Source organism: Schistocerca nitens, chromosome 4 (genome assembly GCF_023898315.1).
Source record: "Schistocerca nitens isolate TAMUIC-IGC-003100 chromosome 4, iqSchNite1.1, whole genome shotgun sequence".
NCBI classification, from domain to species: Eukaryota; Metazoa; Arthropoda; class Insecta; order Orthoptera; family Acrididae; genus Schistocerca; species Schistocerca nitens.
In genome coordinates, this window is record NC_064617.1 from 517,381,102 (window position 1) to 517,408,534 (window position 27,433).

Genomic DNA, 27,433 nt, shown 5'->3' on the forward strand with positions numbered 1-27,433 from the left:
CTTGTTGTATTCGTTGATACAGGCATTTCAAATAACTAATTTTTATTTTAGAAACTGCCACATCATACTCGGGAGCTATTTCCTGCATATAATCCACAAGTTTTACAATGCTTGGTCTCATAAACCATCATTTTTTTGGTTACCTGTATTACGTTTATTTATTTCACATGCACACATACACTGCGTGGAAAATTAAACATAACTTCTGTTCTTGTAGTTCCGGAAGTTGCGAAAATGTACCTGACAGATTTTATCAGAGATAAAATTGAAAACACACTGAAATCATATCGAGTACAGCAGCAAATACTCCACGGCAGCCGTGGAAGAATGCTTGTGTTTCGAAATACTGCCACCAGGGAGCAGTGATGGAAGGACAGTGGCACAACAAAGTACAATGAAGGTGAACTTTTTGTGGTATGACTAAAGTTTCGTCTCTTATCTTGCGCCACTACATGCTGGGAGTTCACACACGCAATTGCAGTGTGCCACTAGATACAGCAATACTTTTGTTGCGGGTATGAACCCGGCTACCTGATGTAAACAAACATAAACGCGATGATTGGTCAGAGGCCGTAGCACATGTACACGGGTGTTGTTACGCTCTTGGAAGTAGGTCCAATGTATGTACATATTAGATGTATTATTACTACGTTACATTAAATGAGACTTTAAGATATTGTAATGCATTAACAGCCATCAATGTTTTTCTTAATCACACTTTAGCTATGTAGTTTTCATTTCAAAAATCGTGTACAGTCTCAGTTTCTGTACTGTTGTGCTCTGATTGTCAGGCTGTTGATATGAAGTATGAAAATAGTTGAGGCTACTTCCTTGCCGGGTGGTCTCTATCAGTCTCCAATTTCGAGAAAATGGAATTTATGTAGCCGCTCACTTCTGACCACAAGCATTCGAGAATGAAATATTCATAACATACGTCGTATCTTCTAAACAGTTCGAGATATCGAAACAAGATTTTGGCAAAGGATAGCATAAAATGAGGAGAGTACCGTATTTTGTAATATGGTCAACATACGGAACTTTTTTATCGTCTTCGATATAGCCGAAGCTGCAGTTTTTATTTACTTTTTGTTTTCATTCGGTACTGTAATTTTTAAAAAGTCGCTGTTCGCTAGTGAGCAGAGAATTTGCTAGTATTAAAATAAAAGTGAAATTTCTTCTCTATGTTACAGCAAATTGACATGACAATGTTTTCTGTAAAGTATTGACATCTCTGATCGCCTGTTGGTTGTTTAATAATACACTCTGTTTCAAGATTCTGTCATAGTAGCTATTGCAAGGTGAGTTTGTGCAATATATAATGCGTTTTGGCAAAAAAGCAAAATTTAACGTGGCAATTAGATGAATGTATGCGTTATGCGAAACTCATCACTGATGACACTTCTTTGAAGAAAAAATTTAACAATTCAGTTGGAAATAAATCGTCAATTCTGTTGCAATTTCAGGGGAATCCTGTAACCCAGAGTATGTTTAATAATGAACAGCTGAGACTGAAACTTATCAAAGTATTCTCCCCCTTCATCTCAGTTATATTTGACATACGAAAAAATACAGGAAATAGTATACCATCTTTCCTTTGCTATCCCTATATGGGGTACGGAGTGAATCTTCTTACTACAAATATCTTGTAATTCATCAGTGATATTGATTTTGACGAATAATTAGCAGGGTTCTGCAAGTCATCAATGTGTTCACAGCTTCAGAATAACAAAATAGTTTTATTGGGTCAGTTCTACTCTGCAGCAAAAGTGCAGCATTGTTCTATGAGAAATAACAAATTTAGTGCCTGTGTATCAATAGACAATAAGGGTACAGAAACATGGTAGTCATTACTTCATGAACTGCTTGAGACTACTCATTAAAGTTAAAACAGATTATAAATATATATAATCTATCTTTCACATATCAAAAGACAATTAAAGTGAAGAAGATCACCACTTCACTCTGAATGGGGATAGAAACAAAAAATTGTACTATTTTCTGCAAATTATTTTCATGTTTTTCAGTTGAAAAACAGGGAGACAATTCTTTTATAAGTTTCCATTCCAGTCGTTCACTATTAATAATACTGTGGGTTATGGGAATCTAAGAAAACTGCAACAGATTTGGCAAGTTATTTTTGCCTTAACTGTTAACTTTTTCTCATTTGAAGAATTACGATCAATTATGAGTAACAGCTACGTTTCTCTTGTTGACAGATTTAATTTTTCGTCTTTTGCCAAAACACAATATAATTTGGAAAAATTCGCCTCATGTTAGCTATTGTGACATAATTCTGGATTCTCATATACATAAGAGAATAAATTTCATGTTTATTTTTATACTAGCAAATTCTCTTTTCAATAGCTGTTGAAGACTCTTAAAAAACTGCAGTACTGGTTTAAAAAATAAAATAAAAATCATAGCTTTTGCTTTATCACCGTAGATAATCATATACCGGTAGCAAAATACTCTCCTCTTTGCATGCTGTCATTCGCCAAAGTATCATTTCGATATCTCGGAATGGTTTAGGAGATATGAGGTATGTTATCGTAAAGGCATTGCAATATGCAGTTACACCCATCAGACACCGCGCTGTGTGTCAGCTTCGTTTGCGCGTTTAACTCTTTCGCTACGGCGAACTTCTGCAGAAGTCGGGAGCGAATGTGCCGTCCAGCCGGTGGATTGCTGTAGCAGTTCCGCCTCACGTCATATTTCCCCGCTCGAGGCCCACGAGAAAGACAGGCCGCGGCGCGTATGTCCCAAAGGTAGTCCTGAACTCGCTCGCTCGTTCAGCTCAGCAGACATAATGCGTTTCTAAACCTGTTAACTCGCAGTTGGTCATGTAAGTACTAACGAGAATTGCATCTTCCACTGGAATCTGCTATTATAAAGTCTTACTGATTAACAATACTACAGCAAAATTTAATTAAAGATCAATACTCGATTGTTTATAGCATGTAATCTCTCCTGCTTAACATTACTCATTACATGCTGGACGTGGTGCCTTATGCAACTGATAATCATTTTAGTATGTTTTTATTTTATTGTACGCGCCCATCTGCTTTGACCCATGACGTCACAAATATGGCGGAAACAAAAACAAACACACACACTTTCCACAAGAAGCCTAATGACACTAACGGGACAAGCGCGGGAAATGGGGTGTTTTGGGTGGAGGGGGGGGGGGGCAAACTAAATATAAACAAATTTAGACGCCTTGCGTAGCTGCAACGTGTAAGTGAAGACAGCTATGCATGAATACCCACCCACCTCCCCAGGGGTCGTAACCCCTGCAACCCATAGAAGATAAAGATGCTTCAGTAGCTGATTAGTGTTTTTTGTCTTTTTTTAAAAAAAAATCTCACGGGATAGAACGAACAGATCAGAAAGATAAATATAATAAACTAAAACAGAAATTGGAGGAAACAGATAATTAAAATAAGTAATAAGTGTTTTTAAATTTTAAAAAAATCTCACAAGATAGAACGAACAGATCAGAAAAGTAAATAAAATAAGATAAAACAGAACTGGAGACAGCCACACTCAAACCAAACTCCGCGCCGTCATGACGTCACACACAACACCCTTACATCATGGGTCAAAGCCTACGCGTGGGATCGGACGCTTCTGTCGACCCCTTAGCTAAACTTCATTCGCAGCAACATATATAGAAGTAATATGCACCAAATGCAAAATCATTGTAAACTTTGTCTCGTACTTAAATGCGAATAAAATGTTAAGTATGACCAATAGTGAAATTTTAGGCACTTCACCATGAAGCTGACACTTAAAGCTACAAGTAAAGTGAAAATAATCTTTTTTACCGATTAGTTTCTGTTAAACCTTTTGTGAAAGATTGCAGGGCGTATGCTTCGATTTTATTGTCTCTGTGCGTCGCCAACTGGCTGGCCGAAAGCGGGTAAAGTATGTCTCGTTCATTCCGACTTGTCGGCAGGTGCGAAGCTGCGCCAGTCGGCACTGCCGCCCGATTGCCTTTGTGCGCTGCCTATTTACATAACAAACGGATGTTTTCCACGCTGGGCATGCCACCTGGTACTCGATCCCAGGTAGCCCGCCCGCTTCGTTTCTGTGCGCACCCTTAAATAAGAATGGCGCCATTTATCGTCGTTAGTGACTCTTCGGGTGGATAAATGATGGCCAGGTTGTCGACGGAATCGGAATATCGACATGTTCATTAAAAGTAATTCTGCCAAAGTGTAAGCAGTTCTGTGAACCCTACGATATATACTTTTACTGACAAGTGAAGGATTACATTCACTCAATACAGAGCTGCACTATTCTTTTTGCACAGAAAACGGAAATCAACGTAGTAGTGATGCAGTGAATAAACTAAATGCCTGCTCATACTGTTGAGAATATGCTTCGACATTCGTGGCTCTCCGTGAAATTGTTGCCAGACTGCGAGGTATTTAGGGTCGTTAACTAGGTTGTTTTCTTAATGATATTCACACTAAAAAATGTGACTGTGGCATATTCAACTTCTCATTTCACTCATAGTACTCTGAATTTTTATTCTTTGAATATTTTTACGATATACATCACCCTGGGACTAGTACTGCTGAAAATTTAAAAAATCAAAACATATACCGTAATATGGGGTGACTTTGTGACAAGTTTTGCATGTTTTCACTCGTACACTGATCAATTTTTAACATAAACTGAAACGGATGGCATCATAAGATAGCTACAACCTTCCTTTACAAGATTATGTCTTCAAAAAATTTGTATCTTTTTTATGAACGACTATATAAAGGGAAAACTCTGTCACAAAGTCACCCCACCCTGTGGGGTGACTTTGTGACAACATTGTTTTTGGGTTACAAAGTATGGGAAAAAAATAATGTCACAATTTTGACCAATCAAAAAGTATATTTAATCAATGTACATGTGTTTGATGCTTTGGTAGAGGTACATCATTTTTACAAGTGATGAAAAAGGAGCTCCCTAATCTAGATTTTTCACCTCAAAGAACCCTCGCTTTCCTACCGGTCTTGGGGGGTCGATAGTGTACAAAACTTCTTCTTTGGAGTACAGAATAGCATCTTCTTTAGTAGGCCACTTCCAGAACATCTTGGTCCTCTCTATAACGCTGACAATGTAGCCCTCTTGTTTTTCTTCAGTCACCCTTCCTGGAAAAAGTTTCCCTTCAAAGTTCACCACTACAAAATCATCCACTTTGAAAACGTTTTTTTCAGGAGCCATGCTGTCGATTCCCAAGACGTCTTTATCATTTGGAATCACTTTTGTGGGAGACATTTCAGGTTCTGAATCCTCCAAACAGCTGAAAGATTCATCCAGCACGTCGGGGTCACTGGGATCTTCTTCCGTCCAGTTCCTCTCTCTGCTGTTGTCTTCATCTGAAGAGCTTTCTTCAGACATCTCACCTGCCAGTACAGCATTTTCCTTGGATCCGCTGGGTCTGGAGGAAGTGCTGGCTTTTGTGTTCTTCCCTTTCGGCTGTTCCGCCCTACTGGCTTCGATTTCGGCACTGGAGATACTTCTGCCTGCTGGAACAGTGAGCCTTCTCCTTCTCATGGGGGCCCGGCATCCTGTAACCTCTTCTCTCTTCTTCTGCAGTTCTTCTATGAAGATCTCACCAACCACTCCTGATAAGGACTGTAGGCTCTCTTCCAAGACGGCCTTCAGGAGTCTTTGGAGGACTTCCATTTTGTTAAGCGGAAAAATCCCAGTCTTCCTAAATCCTGACTGGAGATTTTTTATGATGTTCTCCTGCAGCTTGTCCATCATTTTCTTTAACAGACCAGGCAGTTCATCTTTTGGAACTGATGTGCACCGGCTACCAGATGTCGATTGCTTCCAATCTGACAAAATTTCACGCCAAATCAGTTTTAGAACTCTGAATATGGCAACATCTAGCGGTTGCAGTAGATGTGTCGCATCTAGTGGGAGTGCGATAAATTTTATCCCATACTTTTCGCAGAGTCGAATAACCTCTAGGTTAATATGCGAACTCAAATTATCGCCAATAAGAACTTTTTGGCCATCTTGTTGTTTCAGTATGGGGAGCATAAGATTGATGAACCAGTCCTCAAACACTTGGTGATCAAACCATCCAGATTTAGTACGATTGTAGCGGGCTCCTTCAGGTCCATTTTCGGTCCAGGTCGACCACATGTTCTCGGCCTTGTAATTTACGTATAGTGGAGCCAACTGTCCTGCGGCGTTCCCACAGACCATAATCGAAGTACACGCTTTGGAACAATTTTGTATCCGCTCTGGATATTTTGCTCCTCTTCTGACCAACACTTTTTTGCTTCCCGGATCGTCCTGGACGTTCGTTTCGTCGTAATTCCAAATTTTTTCTGGCGGAATACCCTCTAACTCCTTCTCTAAATGCTCAAAATATGAGTCAATCACTTCAGTATCAGTCGCAGCTCTTGCATATGTGATATTTTTGGCGACACGTTCGGAGAGAACATACTTATGCCGCTTCATAAATGACATGGCCCACTCTCTCCCAGGAAAGTTTCCATTTCCAAACACGGGAACTTTTCTTCCGGTTCGATCTAGATATGATTTGACGACACAGCGCAAATCAAGTAATGTCATTAGGAAACCATAAGATGCCATTGCAATGGAATGAGCAACGAATGTATCCTCTTCTTCTTTTGTAAAAATAGGTTGACCCCCATGCTGTCTTTTAGGTTTGACTGTCTCTGAGTTTGAGGTGGTCGAACGTTTTATCTCTTTGGTTTTGTTCCACAATGTGTTTCGATGAATATTGAACCTAAAAGCAGAGAAAAAGAACGTATAAAACATACATACCAGTATGGTATAATTCAGAAAAAAATACCATACCTTTTAAAAGATGTTTAATAGAAAAAATGCCAAAAATATCAGAATTTTACGAAGGTAGGTTTAAAATTTGCATAAATGCTTCCTTTACAAATGCCAGAAGTTGCAAATTGGTGTAAAAACCCGTTTTATGACAGTAAAGTTTGTAACAAAATAAAGGAATGTAGGTAACTTCCTGGTGTACATAGCTGTATTTTGCTCCCTATTCAAGCAGAAGAATTTGCTTAAAAACGCCAAACAGATGGTCATCTAAACGTCTATTTTAGCCTTACAGTATCCAATAAAACGTTTACTTCCTGTGTGACAGTGTATGAAAAATTAAAGAACTGCCACTAACCTTTCAGATGCTGCTCGCAGGTTCATTTTCTTTGTTAAAACCAATTTAACGGCTTTATCTAACGTCTCTGGAGAGTAATTTCTATAGGCTCTTGCACCCAACTTCCTTTTATAAGACCTCATCTTCTTTTCAGTGCTTGAAAGACAAAAAAACGTGATAAAATATAACCTAAAACCATGGTGGGGTGACTTTGTGACAAGTTGGGGTGTCACAAAGTCGCCACACAAAGTGCGTGCATTTCAGTTTTTGTCTCATATGTTCAACAAACATGGCTTGGTTTAATCGATATTCTACAATAATTTGCCCAACATATTAACAAACAAATGTACATACCTGTTTTAGTTGCGTCCTTAACATAAACGTTTTCACAATATAAAGTTTCCCTCGTTTTACGAAAACGTAAATAACAGCGTTTCTAAGCAACGGCGTCGGAAGGAACTATGCGTGTGCAGAAGCTTCACCCTGCTGCCGCTACGTGGCGTGGCATGTCTGACAAACGAAATGCGTGGTTCAGCTCTTTCCTGAGAGGAGCGGTCGCGGCGCGAGATTTAAAATACGAAAACTCGATCCCTTGTCACAAAGTCACCCCACCAGTCACAAAGTCGCCCCATTTTACGGTATTAATGTTGCATAAAATTTGTGATGATAAAGTCCAAATAAGATTTGAAGTGCTTACTTCTATTGTCAGTAATCCCATTGTATTTCTGAATCTCATTAAAAATATTGCAACAATCTGAAACAAACATCAGATTCGACTTGAACACGGAACAAAAAAATTCGAATCTGGCCTTTTACCCAATACACTGCTGTTCGCCTGGTTTAATATCACGTACACAAACTGATCCAGTAACATCAAAACTTTGATTGTCATTTTCACAGAAATTGTGGACCTATACAAGATAAGTGTCCCTTTATTTTCATCCTTCTTTCACCAAATGAAGTTTCAAGTGTGTCTGAGAGTGATTTATGGTGGATTCTCCTTCTAAGAATAGTCCAAAGGACAGTTTACAGCACTATTCAGACACTGTGAAATACAGGCATTGAAGGCCTGTCTCCATATCCAGCAAGGCAAACACGACTGCATGTCTGAAGGGCATTGTGTAGTAATATTTGGACAATGCAAAATACAGACTTGCAAAACACTAATGCAAACATGACAAGAATAACACTGCCACTCCCTATGTGGGAATCACATGAGAAGGTGCAGCACATTTCTTAAGTTCCGATTGGTCCAGGACATGTACATGGATAGCCGAAGTGGTTAAGGCGAGCACATGTGATAAGTGGGAAATCCAGATTTGAGTCCTAGTTCTGGCACTAAGTTTCACATGTCATTAATCATTTGTACAGCTGATGTATACGTATATTCACAATTTGTGAATACATGTCTTGCATTCTGAGGAAGTATCAGTGTATTATGGATGTCATAATATTTGCACTGGCGGTGCATCTCCTCCACCTGGCAGTGGACAGATGGTTACTGTCAGATGGTGGATGGGGAGGTGGGGAGGTTGCAGAGGATGCATTTCACGTATTGGACCTGCTCTTGTCATATTGATACTAGCGTGCGAGTCCATGCCAAACAAATTGTAATTGTAACCTTCATTTCAGTTGACCAGATTCTTGTGAATCCTTATTTCTGTCGCCTCCTTTATAACGTCGCCCAAGTAGCTGGTTGCTCGACATAGCACCTTGCAAGTCTGAAAGCCAAAAGTGAGGCATTCCTCTTTGTTATACTCTGCTATAACTGATTTGTCTGTATGTTCCATACAAATATGCATAGTTTACTCCAGAAACTCATTCAGCAACTGTCTGCCATGCTGTCACACTGCTAGTGCACAAAAAGAAACCAGTGTATTGGACTTTGCTTATGAGGCGAACGAAGTATTTTGTGTAGTGAATATTTTAAAATTCGGTTGCTTGTATACTGGGCCGAGACATGTATCCAAAAGTAAATAAGGTGAGTTTGCTGTTGGTAAGGTAATGAATAGTGAAGTTAAGTGCTGTGTTTCATGAGAATTACTTTTCATTTTTGAAATTTTAGTGACGACTTTATAGCGTAACAAGCCTAGTGAAGATTGTAGAAAAACAAGACAGATTCAAATTTTGGATGATGTTTCTTACATGTCTCATGTCACATGCTAGGAGGCTAGGATTCCCATTGATGAAACTTCACTGCCACAGGTAAATTCAAACCCATGACTAACTCTCATGAAATACATTTTTGTTTTACTTATTTGGTGAATACACACCAATCTACTCTGCTTTCTGAAAATAGAGATGTAATAGGTCACCACGTATGTGCAATATGGTCTGATTTGCAGTAACTTACTTAAGCCAACAGCAGTACTCTAGAAGTATTACTTGTTAAAAACTACAATTGAAATCTGTAAAGAAAAACAGCAGGCTACATTCTGGGTAATGAAGATGAATAGAAGCAGTTCAAAGAACAAACACTGTGTTGACATCTAGAATGAAACCATACTCATTTAGAAATATCTTTCTCTCTTTACAAATTCCAACAATCTTTCTTGCATTCCATCTCTATTTTAACATTTTATTTTTGACAAAATCATTTCAGTGTGCAAATCTATCATTATTTCAGAAGAGTCCTGAACAGCTCCTTCTCCATCAAGAAAAATAGAAAATTGATAATAACCCTATTGTTGGTACAAAAAGGGCAAAGAATCATTATGTCCATAATTAAACTGATACTGCTTCACATTTAAACCTCTCTAGTCCTGTCTGAGTTTTTTCCAAAGACCTTGTAAAAATAATTAGTTACTGAGGGTGCTACAGGCTTGGGAGGTTTTGAACTTACAGCTGGATGCCAATGTGGTGGTAAGAGTCTGGAAGATGAAATGTATTGTGACTTGTAAGGACACAGATCTATCATTAATTATTTGGTGGTGCATACATACAGTATTTGTTACTCATAACTGTACTGTCTACACATTATTTTGTACATGAAGAAAAATGAAGCACTGTGCAGTGTTTAAGTGCGCGATTAAATTCGGGAAATGAACCAATATTATTTTCCATGGATACATAAATATGTTTAGATGTTTGATACTATGGACTTCCCATCATAGTACTTACAGCTTCAGCAGGGATACGTCACTGACTTAACAATTTTTTTTAACAGTAGCTGGTATGTTTTCCAGTGCTGGTGGACATGAGGCTCAAAAATAAAAACATTTCAATTTAAAAATTTGGAGCACTAAACAGTGATGTGCTGCAGTTTGTGCCTCTTCTTTCATAAGCAGCTTCATTTGCTTGTGAACAGTTATGGCAAATTTCGTATATTACATAAAAAACAAATTGGTAAACAGTATCTGGTTTCCCTTTGTTCACAAATTAATTACTATCCTGTTACATACTTAAATGAGGCATTATGTTTATAACACAGAGAAATATGTGTTTTAACTAAGGCCTGTAAGTTTACACCACAATGGCCGCCTTTCAAACTGTCTGCTGTTCACGGTAGGCCACATACAGGCGTTACTCTGATCACTTTTTGTAACTGGTTTCAAATGAAGGTTATAAAACTTCTCATTGACCTTGATGCCACAAATACATTGAAAATGTTGCCCTGCAGACCTGCTACCATTACACCTCAGACTGCATGTTGTGTTCCTACCCTCTTGGTGGTGCATGGCACTCTTCAATGATGCCTAGCTGAGGGATGCGGACATGGGTTGCTATGTGAAATATGTTTGTTATGATCCACTAATCAGCCCTCTCATTTTCTACATTCATTTCAGATACAGCCTGTATATTTGCAAGACTGCCTTAATGCTAAATTTATTTTGCAGACATTTTTTTTTTAAATTCTGTAGCATTAATAACTTCTATAAATGTGTTTTTATGGAATTTTCACATATGATACAATACTGGGCATATGGGTAGATCAAGCCACACTAGGTGTAATCTCATTTACAGTTCTGGACACCCTCTTCCTTATAAATGTACTTTAACCAATTTTTGAGCATGTCAGTACTTTTGCGGATTCCAATGACCAGACAAATATATTCTGAATTCTGTGATGATCGTAATTTTGCAATAAAGGAATAAAAAGAAATAAATACTTACATGCAGTATCTTTAATGTTACAGATAATTCTGAGCAGTCATGTACATATTGATAAATCTGTAGAATACAGAATGTTCAAACCATGGCTTGGAGATGGCCTACTCATTAGCACTGGTAAGAATAGAATTTTTTGTGGTTCCTTTAAATAGCAAACTATTTTTAACTGTTCCCCTCTATGCTGTTGGCAAAGTATATATGAATATCATTTATTTTCAAATGCAAGAGTTTCTCCTCTAATTTTTATTTTTAACTGTGTTTCCTCAAAATACTGTAATTTTTACATACATTTTCAAGCCATATCTAAGATATTTTCCTCAACTTGTTTCCAGTTGTCATATGTCCATCAACAGTGTACAGTTACATCATCTATTGTCATGCCAGAATTATTGTATGAAAATTATGTAATGATATGAAACTGATTGTTGGGCAACACACAAATACATGAATCAGCAAAGATTAATTGATCTGCTACTCATTTTTTTTTCAAATTTAAACTGGCACCCTTACATAGATAATGACACAGACACCTAATGTAGCCATCTAAAGCTTTGTGCATATCTCCTTCCAATCTATATTTTTCAGATTTATGTGACAAATTTAGCACTTAGTGGTTGCATTTTTGATGATTTACTTGTTATTTTGCCCCGGTCACCACCAATACTGCATTTTGTTTTTTACTCTAAGATACTGTTTTGGTATTAATAGAAATGAAGTGGCCAGCATGTAAAATATGTGTTTGTCAAATATGATAGTGTTTGTTCTTAGAATCTGACAGTTCATAGAGCATGGCCTGCTATTTGCTTTAATGATGAAGTTAGTCCCAACTATTGAGGCTTGCTGCACTGCACAGTGTACAAACTATTGTACTTCCTCATAGACTGGCTTTGTAAAGACCACTTAAGTCTTAGATGACCGTTAAGAATCTCCATCTGTTGAAATATCTCTACTTCACTTCTGTTTCTTATATGAGGCAACTGCAGCAGCTGAAAAAACTAAATATCTGTTTCAAGTACACAATGTAGAATATATGACCTGTTCACAAGAAAAGTGTTCATTCCTTCTTACAGCTTTTATTATCATTTTTATCATTATCACATCAACAGAAGCAGCTGATTGCTCTTGTGTTTTCTGATGTCATTAACACACTTCCCATTACATTGTCTCTTCAGTCTTTTCTTATGTCATGAAATTCACGTGAGATCTTCCTTTTTCCATATATAACCCATTCACATGATTACAAGCTCCACCTCCCTCCATTTCATTTTCAGGGCATTCATAATTACATTGCCAATCCAGTCTGTTCACTGAAGTATTTATTTCTTTTTTATCTCCTAGAAGGTCCCAACAGTGTTCCCTTATTGCTCACTGAGAAATGCACAGTTCATGAATAGTTTTCACATTTAAAGTTCATGCCTCACTGCCATAAGTCAAAACTATTAATACAGGGGAACATAAACTCTACTTTTCAGGCACATCATAAACCTAGCATTAAGAACACAATTTAGTTTATCAAAATAAGTTCATAAGATACCTGTCGCTGTCCATCCAATCATTGTGCTCAGCTTACCTACATAAGAAATGAAATATGACATAATTATTAATTTTCACTGTTTTACTTTTGATACATGGAACCCATAGTATTTTTCCCTTATTGCAATTGATTTTCAAACCTACTTTCAGACTTCGTCTATGAAGCTGTTCCATTTGTTCTCAACAGTTATCTGCACCAGAGACAAACAGTTCAGTGTTTGTCAGCAAAACAAAGATGGTCAAAGTATGTCTCATTAATAAGTATTTGTCCCTTTTTTATTCCTGAACTTAAAAATCTGAAAACTTGCTCTAGGACTGCTGAGAATTGTTTTGGTGCTAAGGAATCTCTTTGTTTGACTGCTTTATCTATTATGAATTTCTCACTATCCTGATGAAGTTTAGCTGTATAATTCTTCAGTACACTCACATAGGTGGCTTCATTGCCTTGTTTCTTTAGGGCTGTAAGTACAGATTTCACTAAATATGTGAATCCGTTGACAATGTGGTAAATTGTATTCATTACTTTTGTTCTGTAGTTTCAGTCTCAACTCGCAAGGGTTTCTTTATGCTTTAAAATCCAGGTTCTGGCTATGCCTGGATCAAATTCAATGTTTTACCTGCATAGCTGAAGATAATTTGAGTAAATGTCTTCTATATCTACATTTACATCTACATCTACATACACACACTGGAAGTCACCATATAGTGCACGACAGAGGATACTTTGCAGTCAAGAACTTCTCTCCCATGAGGCCACACCATAAACATATCGTCGATGTACCTCCAGAAACAGGTTGGTTTTAAAGACGCCGTCTTCAGTGCCATGTCCTCAAAATCCCCCATAAAAAGATTGGAAAGTATTGGGGAGAATGGGCCCCCCATAGCCACTCCGTCAGTCTGTTCAAAATATTTGTCATTGAATAAAAAGTACATCAACGTCAGCGCATGATGACAAAGCTTGGTTGTTTCCCCATCCAGTTTCTCACCAATTAATTGCAAGGATTCTTCCAGAGGAACCTGCGTAAAAAGTGACACAACATCAAAACTCACAAGCAAATCCCAGGGACTAAGAGACAAGGACTTCAATCTCTGAATAAACACCATAGAATTGGGAATGTGATGTTCGCATTTACCAGCGCCAAGAACAGATGCTAAATACTTGGCTAAATTCTAGGTAGGAGTACCCAAATTACTCAGGATTGGACAAAGTGGGACCCCTTGCTTAGGAATCTTGGGTAGACTGTATAATCTTGGTGGAACGGCAGCACCAGGACGAAGATTTTTGAGAACGTTGTCAGGTAAAGAACTCTTCTTCAGAAGTGAAAGTGGACAAAGGCAATGCCACGGTTCTTCTGTCACAGGATGACTATCTGGGGAAGAATCCTTGCAATTAATTGGCGAGAAACTGGATGAGGAAACAACCAAGCTTTGTCATCATGTGCTGACGTTGACATACTTTTTATTCAATGACAAATATTTTGAACGGACTGACGGAGTGGCTATGGGGAGTCCATTGTCCCCAATAGTCGCCAGTCTTTTTATGGAGGATTTTGAGGACATGGCGCTGAAGACGGCGTCTTTAAAACCAACCTGTTTCTGGAGGTACGTCGACGATAGGTTTATGGTGTGGCCTCACGGGAGAGAAGCTCTTGACCACCTCCTAGATCATTTTAATTCCCTGCATCCTAGCATCAAGTTTACCATGGAGGTGGAAAGTGATGGAAAGCTTCTGTTTCTGGATGTTCTGTTGTACAGAAAGGATGATGGGACACTGGGACACAGTGTTTATCGAAAGCCTACGCACACGGACCGTTACCTGCATACTTCTAGTTGTCATCCATCATTCCAGCGTACGGGGGTCCTGCGGATATTGGCGAGAAGAGCTTATGCCATTTCAGACGGAGAAAGCTTGACAGGTCCATCTCAAGGTTGTGTTCAAACAGAATGGCTTTACAGATAAACAGATCCATCGTGCTTTCCAGTTTGGACCTTCGCCTGAACCACCAGAAGATACCTGCAAATCGGTGGCTTTTCTACCTTTTGCTGGGAGCATTTCCTCGAAAATAGGAAGAACTCTAAAAAGATATCACATCAAAAGTATTTTTTGTCTGCCAGCCAAGACTAGAGTGCTTCTTGGCTCTGTTAAGGATGACTTGGGTTTGAGGAAGCCCGGTGTGTATGAGATCCCTAGCCACTGTGGTCAGACAAACCGGACCATTCAGGACCGATGTGTTGAGCACCAGCGGCACACACGGTTGCTTCAGCCTGAGAAATCTGCAGTGGCAGAACACTGTCCCACCAAGAAACACAGAATGCTGTATGACGAGACACAAATGGTTGCCCCTGCATCTCGCTATTGGGATTGTGTTTTAAAAGAATCCATAGAGATTCATTTATCTGATAATCTTATGAGTAGAGACAAGGGTTATCTTTTAAGTAAGACTTGGAACCCAGTGTTATCAGACATTAAAAAACAACAGTCTGTGTTTCGATCGTTGGAATAATTTTTAGTTTTGGATAGTGATATCTTGATTTCGCTTGTTTCCACCAGTGGCGGCGCGGTATGTTTACTTGTGCTAGAGGGCAGTTATGGCACCTTCTCGCGCACACATTGTAGGCCTTCTGCGGCCTATATAGGGGCCGCCGCTTGCGCTGAGAACTCAGTTCCGGCGAGAACGTGTACCAGCACTCTCACCTGAAGATGGCGGCCAGTGGGACCGCTGAAATATTGTGTCAACATGACGTTATGATCCGGCTGCACACCCAAAAAGAATATTATCTATTTTTACATTTTTAACTTAAACTTTGCCTAAGCAGGTTTTTGTAGGATAATTTCTGTAATTTTCAGTCATGTGCCAACTTAAGTTTTTACTGGCACTCTCCTATGAATCAAAAAACCTCTGACCATTCTGCTCCCCTTCTTTGAATATGTTCAGTATCCCCTGAGAATCGTATTTGGTTGGTGTCCTCTACACTTGAATGGTATTCAGAGATGATTCAAGGCACAGGTGTTTTGAAAGCAGTCTCCTTTGTAGACTGACTGCATTTTGCTTGTAGATTACACTATATTCATTTGACCGGAAATGTTTATGTTATTTTCGTTCCAGTCCACTGATCCATACAGCATTTAGATTAAGATTTGTAGCCTCACTACCACATTCACACCTGTGGCATTTCACACTTGCTGACTTATAGAATGTTGCCCTGCTGTATGATGCAGAAAACACCTTTTGGGTGACGTTACACATCAGTGGATCTTTGGCAGACTAGAGTCCAACAGACATATGTTACAGCCAAATACCTATGTCATAGCTTTGTCTAAAGAGTCCAAAGAATGGGCATAGTGCCTTCCATGGTTAGAGACATTACAGCAACATCTGAGTCACATACCTCCTATAAGTTTATGTATTGTAAGCTTTGAGAGGTTTTCTGTGTGCTTGGCAATACAACATATCCACTTCCCTCACACAAAGGTGAGGGCTAAGTAAATCTAGTGTTTTGCTAATCATGAAGGATTATATAGAGATTTGATTCAAAATACTGTAGCCATAACATCATCAATGCTGACCATTGATGCCCTACAGAGTGAACTTGTCCAGCTGTAGGATGTGCCACACAAGCCTTGCTGGAAAGTCTAATCCACATTAATGGAAGGGAACAGCTGTGCACTCTATATAGCCAAATATAGTATTGAGATTCTGCATACTGCTAGTAGGTAGTAGAGGGACACCACACCACACCACACACAATGAACAACCAGTTTTCCAGTACACGTTCTATCCTTGTCATGGTGTGACTTGTCCCACATTATGTTGCTAGGGCACCTTTTAGTGCACACACTATCACAGTGTCTCATACTGATTTTATTCTTAAAAAATTCATTAACTTATCAACAGAAGTGAATATATCATAGAGTATTATCAACATAAAATGATAATATTTTTTTAAGTTCGTACCATCCAATCTCATGGGTAATTTGTAATGCTGATACTGGTATAAATTTTATCTTTTCAAGTAGTCTTTCACTGTACAGCCTGTGTTTACATGATAATCAAAAGTTTATATTAGAAAATATACAAAATAAATTACTCATGTTTGATAAATTCAAATAACACTCCCTTTATGTGATGTAAAAAATTTAATTTTTCACACTGTTTCACAATTACAGGTGATAAATGGAGAGCACACAGGAAACTCATAGCTCCAACATTTCACCTGAATGTGTTAAAATCATTTGTAGGCCTCTTTAATAAGAATGGGCAGACTCTTGTACAAAGGCTTAAGAAGGAAGTGGGAAAACCAAGCTTTGATGCACATGATTATCTAAGTGAAACAACAGTTGATACTTTACTTGGTAAGTGATACTTTGCTCAGTGAGCAAGGAGTTTTACTTGTATGATATCTGCTGTACTTTATAGTAAGTGATTGTCTTTCTCCAATTAAATTACTAACCTGTCAGAGTGACCAAAAGCTGTAACATCTGCACCAGTGGGCAAAGACATTATGACCAACTGCTTGACAATATGTTGTCCCACCTTGGGAACACAGTCCAGCAGCAGTTCTGCATGTCATGGATTCAACAAGTCATTTGTGGGCTTCTGGAGGTACATGGCAGCAGAAGTATACAAACAGGTCAAACGATTCCTGTGAATAATGGGCTGCAGTTTAATCGATACAGAGTCGGTGTCCGAAAAATTTCAGTTGTGTTCCATCAGGTTCAAATGAGAAGAATCTGGTGACCAAGATATCAACGTGACTTCACTATCAAACTTCCCAAACCACTGTAGCATGATTATGGCCTTGTGACATAGTTTTCCTGCTGAAAGATGCTGCTGCTGTTGAGGAAGACATCAAGCATAAAGGGATGCAGATGGTCCACAATAATGCTCACATAGTCAACATCTGCTGTAATGCTTTCAACTACTACCATAGAATCCTTGGAAATCCAGGAAAATATCCTTGGTAGCATAATACTGCCCCAATTGAATTTCTTTGAATCTATCAGAGACAATGGCAATCATCAACATGCATTGACAATGTTCTAACTAATTATGTATATGAAGATGTGTATAAATTTTTTCTGTATCTAGGTATTTCAGATCATTGTGCATTGTTCATTGAGCTGCCACAGACAGACAGGAACATTTCATGCATGAGAACGCATATGAGCAGGAACTTTAGCAAAGAAAACTTGCTAACATTTAATGAGAAGCTAAGAGATAAAACATGGCCTTTTGACTACTGTAAGTCAAGTGACGAAAACTTTGAGAAATTCCTAAATAGTTTTCTTGGAGACTTTAATGAAACATTTCCACCTAGACTCTGCAGTAGTGAAATAACAAATACATAAAAGTGGATTACCCAGGGCATAAAAATTTCCATTGTAAGGAAAAGGCAACTGCACAGAGAACTAAAATATAATAAAGATATTGATTTCATTAAATATGTTAGACTCTATAAAACCATATTTAAAAGAGTTGTCAAGGCAGCAAAACAATAGGCAAATAACAGGCTAATTTTAAATCATAAAAATAAGTCAAAGGCTGTGTGGTCTGCCATTAAATCTGAGTTAGGTGTTAAAGCCTGTAGCCAAGAAATTCCAGAAGTTGACATTGAAGGAAATACTATTGTAAATCCAACTCAAATACCAGAGTACTTTAATGAATTCTTTATAAATGTAGCAAAGTCTGATGCAGATGTAACAGATTATCACAACAAACTAAATCCCTTTGGTTTAGGCAAAAACTCTGAAAACTTTACAAAATTCTCAAAAGTTTCTGTGGAGGATGTAGAAAATCGTATTCTAACATTAAGAAACAAAAAGTCTGCAGGTTGGGATGGAATACCCACCAAATTTATTAAAGTGGTACACAATAGAATTGCAAACCCACTAGCTCACATAATAAATCGCTGTTTTGAAGATTACTGTTTCCCAGAGGTACTGAAATATGCTGAAGTCAAACCACTCTTCAAGAATGGATCAAGAGAGATCATGGGAAATTATCATCCTATCTCAATTCTCACATTCCTACCTAAAATATTTGAGAAACTTGCTGTTCCACAAATCCAAAACTTCATTGCAAAAATTCTGTTATTCTAAACAATCAATTTGGTTTTCAGCAGGGTAAAAACAGCATTGATGCAGTAAACAGTTTCATTGAGAAAATAAGTATATCATTAGACAAGAGAAATAAGGTAGCAGGAATTTTCTGCGACCTCACAAAGGCGTTTGATTCCACAAACCATGCATTGTTGTTTACAAACTTGAAAAGTATGGCAGTGCCCTACAATGGCTTAAATCCTACTTATACAACAGAAAGCAAAGAGTTAGAATTTCTTCAAATGGCACATATTATTTTTCTGACTGGAAAAAAAAATATCTCAGGATATTCCACAAGGCTCCATATTAGGCCCAGTCCTGTTTCTCTTTTATGTTAATGACTTACCTTTAAATATCAGCCCCCATCAGTTCTGTTTGCAGATGATACTTCTGTCTTAGTTGAAGTTCAGGACTCAGAAAAAATTCCCAAATCTGTGATCAGTACCTTAGAAACTTGGTTTCAGTTAAATGGGTTGAATCTTAACATATCTAAGACTCATGTGATGCAGTTCAACACCAAACAGTCAAAATGGGAGCAGATGAAGAGTGTACACAACAACCAAGGTATAGATGAAGTTGACTCAGTCAAATTGTTAGGTTTCAATGTTGATAAAAATTTGAGCTGGCAGGCACACATTGAATACCTGGCAAACAAACTGAGCAGCTTTGCATTTGCAGTGCAAATATTGTCAACTGCAAGTGACATGTACACATGAAAATTAGCATATACAAGCTACTTTGAATCCATTATTAGGTATGGTATTGTTTTTTGGGGTAACTCGACAAACATAGTGCGGATACTAAAAATAGAGAAAAAAATCTTACGAAATCACAAAGAACCATGTAGACCATTATTTAGAAAACTTAAAATATTAACTCTGCCATCCTTATACATATATGAGATTATTATATTTTTGTACACCAGACATGAATTATTTGAGGGAAACCATTTTGTCCATTCACATGATACCAGAAACAAAGAAAATTTTATGCTCCCCACCCACCACCTCAGACTGTATGCCCAGGGACCTCAATACATGGGAATGAAAATTTGTAATCAATTAAAAGGGAACAAGTTGATGCAGATGAATTTAGGTTCACTTAAAAGAAAGCTATATGAGGTAATGACACTGAAGTGTTATTACTCAGTGGAAGAATTCATGTGGGAGAACTGGAAATTTGAGCTGGGTACAATGTATTATCCTTATAGTGTCATTATTTATTATAGTGTTATTATTTATTAATGTAAAAATCATTGTAATTGTTTTATAAATTTTTGACATGTCTCCTGTACACAAACCAAACGGATTGAGATGAATAAAACACAATTCACAATTCACTGGCCTGCATTCATGGTACCGTGCACATTTCAAGCAGTTGTTCATCTGGGCTATAGCTTATGTGAACATGATGATCATCCTGGTGGGAATAGAAACACAATTCATCTGATCAAGTGATACATTTCCATTGTTTCATGCTCCAGTCTCCATGATCTCATGCACACTGCAATTGTAGCTTATGAGATTGTTGGGTCAACAAAGTAATATGTAGTGATCATCTAATGTGGAGCTCTGTGATAAACACTATATACTGGACACTGTGCCCTGAAACACTTGTGCCCACACCAGAAGTGTATTCTGTTGCCACATCTCCCACAGACTGCCATGTGTCCTGCTTTACAGACTGGACAAATATCTGAGCTCCACGTTCTGTGATGAGTCCTACTCCTAATTTCACTGCCCTTCAACCACTTTCCATAGATGCTCAAAACAGTGGCACATGAACAACCAACTGGCCCCACCATTTCTGAGAGCTGATGCCTTGGCAGTGGGTCATAACAATCTGTCCTTTGTTGAAATAACTTATATCAGTGGATTTCCCATTTATAGCCTGTAGCATGCTAGAATGATTCTCCTATTGTCTCTGCCCCACTTATATATTTTCCATACCACATCAAATGCCCACAATGCCGCCAGGTGGCATTTAAGCTCACAGTGAACAGTCATCATAATACTTTGCTTTATCAGTGTATAACTACCAAACTTTTATAGAGAACACAGTAAGATGAGCAGTATTGAAAAAATTTAAACATAATATCAGTTAAAGCCAACATAAACACAGATGAACTTACACTGTTGAACTGACACTTTACTGTAAAATTCAAGATTCAAGGTTATTCTCCAATAATATGAGATATAGATTCCAAGTACACATTAAAGCAAATTTCTTGAAAGGTGCAGAAACTTTCATATTAGTATTAGTTGGTCCAGCACATGTTCTAAGTAGGTACACATATCCAGAGTAGACATATTTACATGTACAAAATACATTACAGATAACGATTTTTGTACATTACATTAAATTTGAAAAGTTTGTGATATACAGTATTTTTTATCTTTCTGTCTTCTGCAAAAACAAATAAATTTTCGGCTGTCCCACTCGTGAGCATGCAGCATATAATGTGAAGAGCATGGATTTTCCAGATTTAATCCACGCACATGAAGTTACTAACCTTGTACCTTATTGATAGTCACTAAGAATGCAAGGCAGATGGGAAACTGGAGTTATTTGAAATTAAATAGCATGCTTATGGGGGAAGGGGAGGGGGAGGGGAATGATGAGAACACCTTTCCTTTTGACTTGCCATTCACAGTTGGCGCTTTGGCAATGTTTGACATCAGTTTTTGACAGGTTTCTGGTTCCATTGCACAGTTGTGGGGGATTAATGTTGCATGATTTATTGGTGCATTAATACTGAGTGACAGTCTTTGTGGCGACAAGTCAAAAAGATTCAATGAATTTAAAAACTCATTTGGATAATTTAAAATCTCATTCATATTCATGATGCTGTCAATTTATTTGTAGGTGACAAACTCATCTCCAACTCGTTCATGAATTGAGTAGTTGATTACATTGATGCTGATGGTTTTGTTGCCAAAATAGCATGTTCAAAAAGCCATGAGTGATTTTTGTAGTTGTTGGCAATTTGGGAGAAACTTTCCAAATTGAATATTCAATCAATGGAACAATGACACAGAAGTTCAATCGAAATGAAATATATTTTACATTAATATTAATGCTAGCAACAACCAGTACTTTTCCATTACCAATGCTCCATAGCTGTTTCAAAAAATTGTTGACACAATGTGCTGCAGACACACGTGCATTTGGTCTTTCACATAAGTTTCTGCACTTCTTTCCAAAGATGTGGTGCTTTGAGCCAAGCATTTAGTTCATCAGCTGGTGTTGATTTTGGTAGTTGGCATTGATGTTGGTCAGTCTGTCAGAAATCATCTGCTAACAAAATGAGAGCTCCACTGAACGATTTGCATTTGTTAATAAATCTTGAAGTTTGACCAAGTGCTTCAAGTGATTTCTTATGTGCCATTGTGCATTCATTGCAGACTATCTGTTTGCAAGTTTTCAGCACTTTTGCCATGTCATAAAATTTGGACATGTTACATGTGTAACCTTCAGCAAACTGTATATTTGACTGCCATTTAAATGCCAAAGCACTGTTTGTCCATCATCAAATACACTCCTGGAAATGGAAAAAAGAACACATTGACACCGGTGTGTCAGACCCACCATACTTGCTCCGGACACTGCGAGAGGGCTGTACAAGCAATGATCACACGCACGGCACAGCGGACACACCAGGAACCGCGGTGTTGGCCGTCGAATGGCGCTAGCTGCGCAGCATTTGTGCACCGCCGCCGTCAGTGTCAGCCAGTTTGCCGTGGCATACGGAGCTCCATCGCAGTCGTTAACACTGGTAGCATGCCGCGACAGCGTGGACGTGAACCGTATGTACAGTTGACGGACTTTGAGCGAGGGCGTATAGTGGGCATGCGGGAGGCCGGGTGGACGTACCGCCGAATTGCTCAACACGTGGGGCGTGAGGTCTCCACAGTACATCGATGTCGCCAGTGGTCGGCGGAAGGTGCACGTGCCCGTCGACCTGGGACCGGACCGCAGCGACGCACGGATGCATGCCAAGACCGTAGGATCCTACGCAGTGCCGTAGGGGACCGCACTGCCACTTCCCAGCAAATTAGGGACACTGTTGCTCCTGGGGTATCGGCGAGGACCATTCGCAACCGTCTCCATGAAGCTGGGCTACGGTCCCGCACACCGTTAGGCCGTCTTCCGCTCACGCCCCAACATCGTGCAGCCCGCCTCCAGTGGTGTCGCGACAGGCGTGAATGGAGGGACGAATGGAGACGTGTCGTCTTCAGCGATGAGAGTCGCTTCTGCCTTGGTGCCAATGATGGTCGTATGCGTGTTTGGCGCCGTGCAGGTGAGGGCCACAATCAGGACTGCATACGACCGAGGCACACAGGGCCAATACCCGGCATCATGGTGTGGGGAGCGATCTCCTACACTGGCCGTACACCACTGGTGATCGTCGAGGGGACACTGAATAGTGCACGGTACATCCAAACCGTCATCGAACCCATCGTTCTACCATTCCTAGACCGGCAAGGGAACTTGCTGTTCCAACAGGACAATGCACGTCCGCATGTATCCCGTGCCACCCAATGTGCTCTAGAAGGTGTAAGTCAACTACCCTGGCCAGCAAGATCTCCGGATCTGTCCCCCATTGAGCATGTTTGGGACTGGATGAAGCGTCGTCTCACGCGGTCTGCACGTCCAGCACGAACGCTGGTCCAACTGAGGCGCCAGGTGGAAATGGCATGGCAAGCCGTTCCACAGGACTACATCCAGCATCTCTACGATCGTCTCCATGGGAGAATAGCAGCCTGCATTGCTGCGAAAGGTGGATATACACTGTACTAGTGCTGACATTGTGCATGCTCTGTTGCCTGTGTCTATGTGCCTGTGGTTCCGTCAGTGTGATCATGTGATGTATCTGACCCCAGGAATGTGTCAATAAAGTTTCCCCTTCCTGGGACAATGAATTCACGGTGTTCTTATTTCAATTTCCAGGAGTGTAATTAGTCACAGTACCTAATGGCACAAGGGTAAAAGCAGTTCCATTTTGAAAACAAACTGCATCTGCCATTGGCCACTTCATTTGTAATTGTGTTTTAGGCCAACTTTTGATCTACAACTAAGAGTTGTTTACTTGCTTCAACAAATACATGCAAGTCATAAGGACTGAACTGCTCTTCTCTCAATAAATATCAGTTATAAAAGTCATACCCAGAGTGTTGTGGTACAACCTTGTCAAGCTGAATGAGTATTTTGTTGTTGATGCTTAAGCATATGTCTTCTATTTCTATCACAACTTCATTGAAAATGTTGTTCATAAGTGGAATGGTGTTATCATTGGTATCAGTATGAATGTGGCTCAAAATGTCTTTTGCAAGTCCTCTCTGAACATTTCCCTCTGAGCACTGGGATTGGATGGTGAATATGTGACCAAATTATAACAAATAATACTGATATCTGTTGTGAGTGACTGCTGATAGAGGTGTCCTTCAGTGTAATTTACTGAGTAAATGAAGTTTTTGGGCAGATTTTCTGTATGTCTGGCACTCTACACCATTGACTTTTCTCAAATTTTCGAATGAAGTTGGATGTTTGACATTAATCAGCAGCATTCTCTGGTAATAGCATATGGCATTAATTTGATGTAATGTGTAAATATGGCCCAATGTATCAGATGAATACAGGCTTTGCTAGCCTTTATCTTGCATGACTTGTCTACATTGTTGAAATTTTTGTGATGTGATATTCCATGTACTTCCATTTGATACTTCTTTCGGCAAGTGCATCTACTTTGCACGGTGCAAAAAGTGCTGTCAGTGTTGTGTATGTTGTTGCAACAGCAACATTTCTTGCATAATCTTGCATAAAATACACTGTTTGTCAATTTTCAAGGTGAACACTGTAATAACTTCAAGCTGAACAAATATATATTTCAAGGAAGATGCAGTACATAAAAGTCACAGATCAAGTAAACAGAGTAAGCCGTGTGTACACTTTAACAGTCAAATCATAACTGAGTCCAAGTCTAGCGGCCACTGGCTGGCTGGCTGCTTAGGTGGCGCTGCTGCTGCATAGACATACACCTGAAAATTTATCGAAAAATCTTGCTCGATTTTAGTGAGTGTTAAATACTGTGGTTAAATAGGTATAATAGCATACAACTTCATATTCACATATATGGCACAAAAGATGTATGATTACACATATTAATTGACATGAATATATTAGTAAAAAGAGTTCAGTTGTATCTAGAAACACTCTGACAGTAATAAATTTCCATGCGGAGAGATTACAGGGCAGAACCTACAGCAATATTCAAAATATTCCTTAACACTGTAAAGGCTGTTGATTGTCAGTTTATCTTTTAGCTCTCTTTTAAATATTTTAATGTTTGGTAGTCTTTTGATCTTTGTCAATACATCAGAGAACTTTTGGTTAATATAATACCTGTCCTGATATAGTAATTTTGTGTACATCATATTCCTTGTTTGATAATGGTGGATCTCACTGTTCAGAATTGAAAATTCTCGATGAGTCTTCAGCAGGGTCACAATTTTTAATTGTTTAGAAATATCTCTACATGATTCTCTGTAAGCAACATGTTTTATTAATCTTACAGCTTTCTTCCAAAGTTTAAATGACTGCTTTGCAAAAGTGGTATTTCCTCAGACTAGTATACCATACCATAGTGGACCATGCATGTAGGTGTAATAAGCACTTAGCACTGTTTCAGTATTGCAACAATCTTTCAGTTTTCTTAATATGTAATAACACTTGCTTAACTTTGTGTTATGCATTCCTACATGTTTTTTTCCATTTTAGATGTTCATTCACTCATAATCGTAAAATTGTTATGATTCTTTTGCTGAATTTGGCTATTCTCTAATTTAACCTTTACATTTTTATAGTTTTGTTTCTTATATAGTTGAAGTTCATCCATATAGTTCATCATTAATGTTTAGACAATTACCTTTAAACCATTTTTCTGCTACTTCTACTGTTTTGTCAATTTTTGATGTAACTCATAAACATTCTTTCCTTCCATAGAGAAGTTGGTATCATCAGCAAATAATAAATTATCTGCTGTTGGAAACTGCTGTGGTCAGTATCTCCCACAGCCATAAAAACCACAAGTTTTGATTTTTGAAAACTTGTTATAAGACTTATAATGATAAATCATCTTTTACACAGTACTGTTCTGAAATTCAGATATTTAAAACATAAATTATTATAATGAAAACAATAAGAACCACAAGATTTAATATAAATAACAAGTACTACTGTCTGTCCCCATATCAGTGTCAGTTTGCTCCCTAGTTCTGCCTGATACATATCATCAAAAGTCAGTAGTCTCTGTGACTATGAAGTCATGTTTTCAGATGCTGCCAACCACAACATTCACACAGTTGGATTGTAGTTGCTCAGTGAAACTGTGTCCTTTATCAGTCAGTAAAGCAGTCAGTGATGAATGGTGATGAAGATATTCCTGGCCCTTTGAGCTCATTTACAATTCTAACTTCCTGAAGAATTACCAGTATGCACTGATCACAACTTCGGAACAAAGTTGAACTTGTCTTGGGTACACTAGACACACACACACATCTCTGGTGCTGACATGTTCCAGTGAGTTAAAAAAAAAAAAAAAAACCTTGGAGGTGCCAAAATCTTGTTCTGGCTAAAATTAAGCCCTGGGTGTGGTACATCATTAATAAAAATAAAGAACAAGAATGGACACAGTACTGAAGCCTCAAGAATCCCGTAACTAACTTTTTTTATAATCAGAATTGTACTCTTTACCTGCCTGACAAATTGCCACTTTGTTTCCTACCAGATCAGTAGGACTTTAACCACTCACAGGAAATGCATTGGACACCATAATCATATCAGAATGAACTCACTGATTGTGTTTAAGGTTCTGCATCAGCTGTAGAACATTTTAGAGCAAATGAAAATTTGTCCCGGACCAGGACTCAAATCTAGATTTCCCACTTGTTGCAAGTGGTTGCAGTAACCACTTTGGCTATCCAAGCATGCTTCTAGGAATGGCCCTTATCTCCATTTGTCCTGTTGTCTCCTCTCCCTTGTGCTCACACTATATTGCCATGATTCCCAGGGTGAGATACTGTTTTCTCTCATCACTGACTTGCTGTGGCATGAAATAGTGCAGTGCTGTGTCTGAGACACTGTGCTGATGATCAACAGCTGTATTCAATTAAGAATGAATTTGCAAACTGCAATTATGGTTCCACATCAGCTGTAGAGACTTTCACAGGTATGCACACAGTGACAGATCATAGTTCCATCATAATCAAGTGAATGGTATAGAAATGGACACAAGATTAAACAACAGACAAATATTAATTTTTGTATATTATGTTTTAAAAATGTAATGGCAGCATTAATTAATTCATATTTTACATTCAATAAAGACTGGATAATCCAATTATCAGTTACAACAATTTAAATTTAAAAAGTCTTCAGTGATAATTTTTTAAGAGCAGCTGGGCACATAGCCTGCAAAGTCTCCATATAAAGTGGCACGAAAATACTGAAACACCGTTTTCTTAAACCTGTGTACACAT

General features: G+C 38.6%; 1 protein-coding gene across 1 annotated transcript in view; it reads left to right on the forward strand.

The window, feature by feature from the left end:
- Positions 1-27,433, forward strand: part of LOC126251861 (cytochrome P450 4g15-like) — a 162,715-nt gene that overhangs the window by 40,981 nt on the left and 94,301 nt on the right. The window contains exons 4-5 of the mRNA XM_049952546.1: positions 11,290-11,380; positions 16,965-17,150. Coding sequence (XP_049808503.1) covers positions 11,290-11,380; positions 16,965-17,150 — 277 coding nt within the window. The remainder of the gene's footprint in view (positions 1-11,289; positions 11,381-16,964; positions 17,151-27,433) is intronic.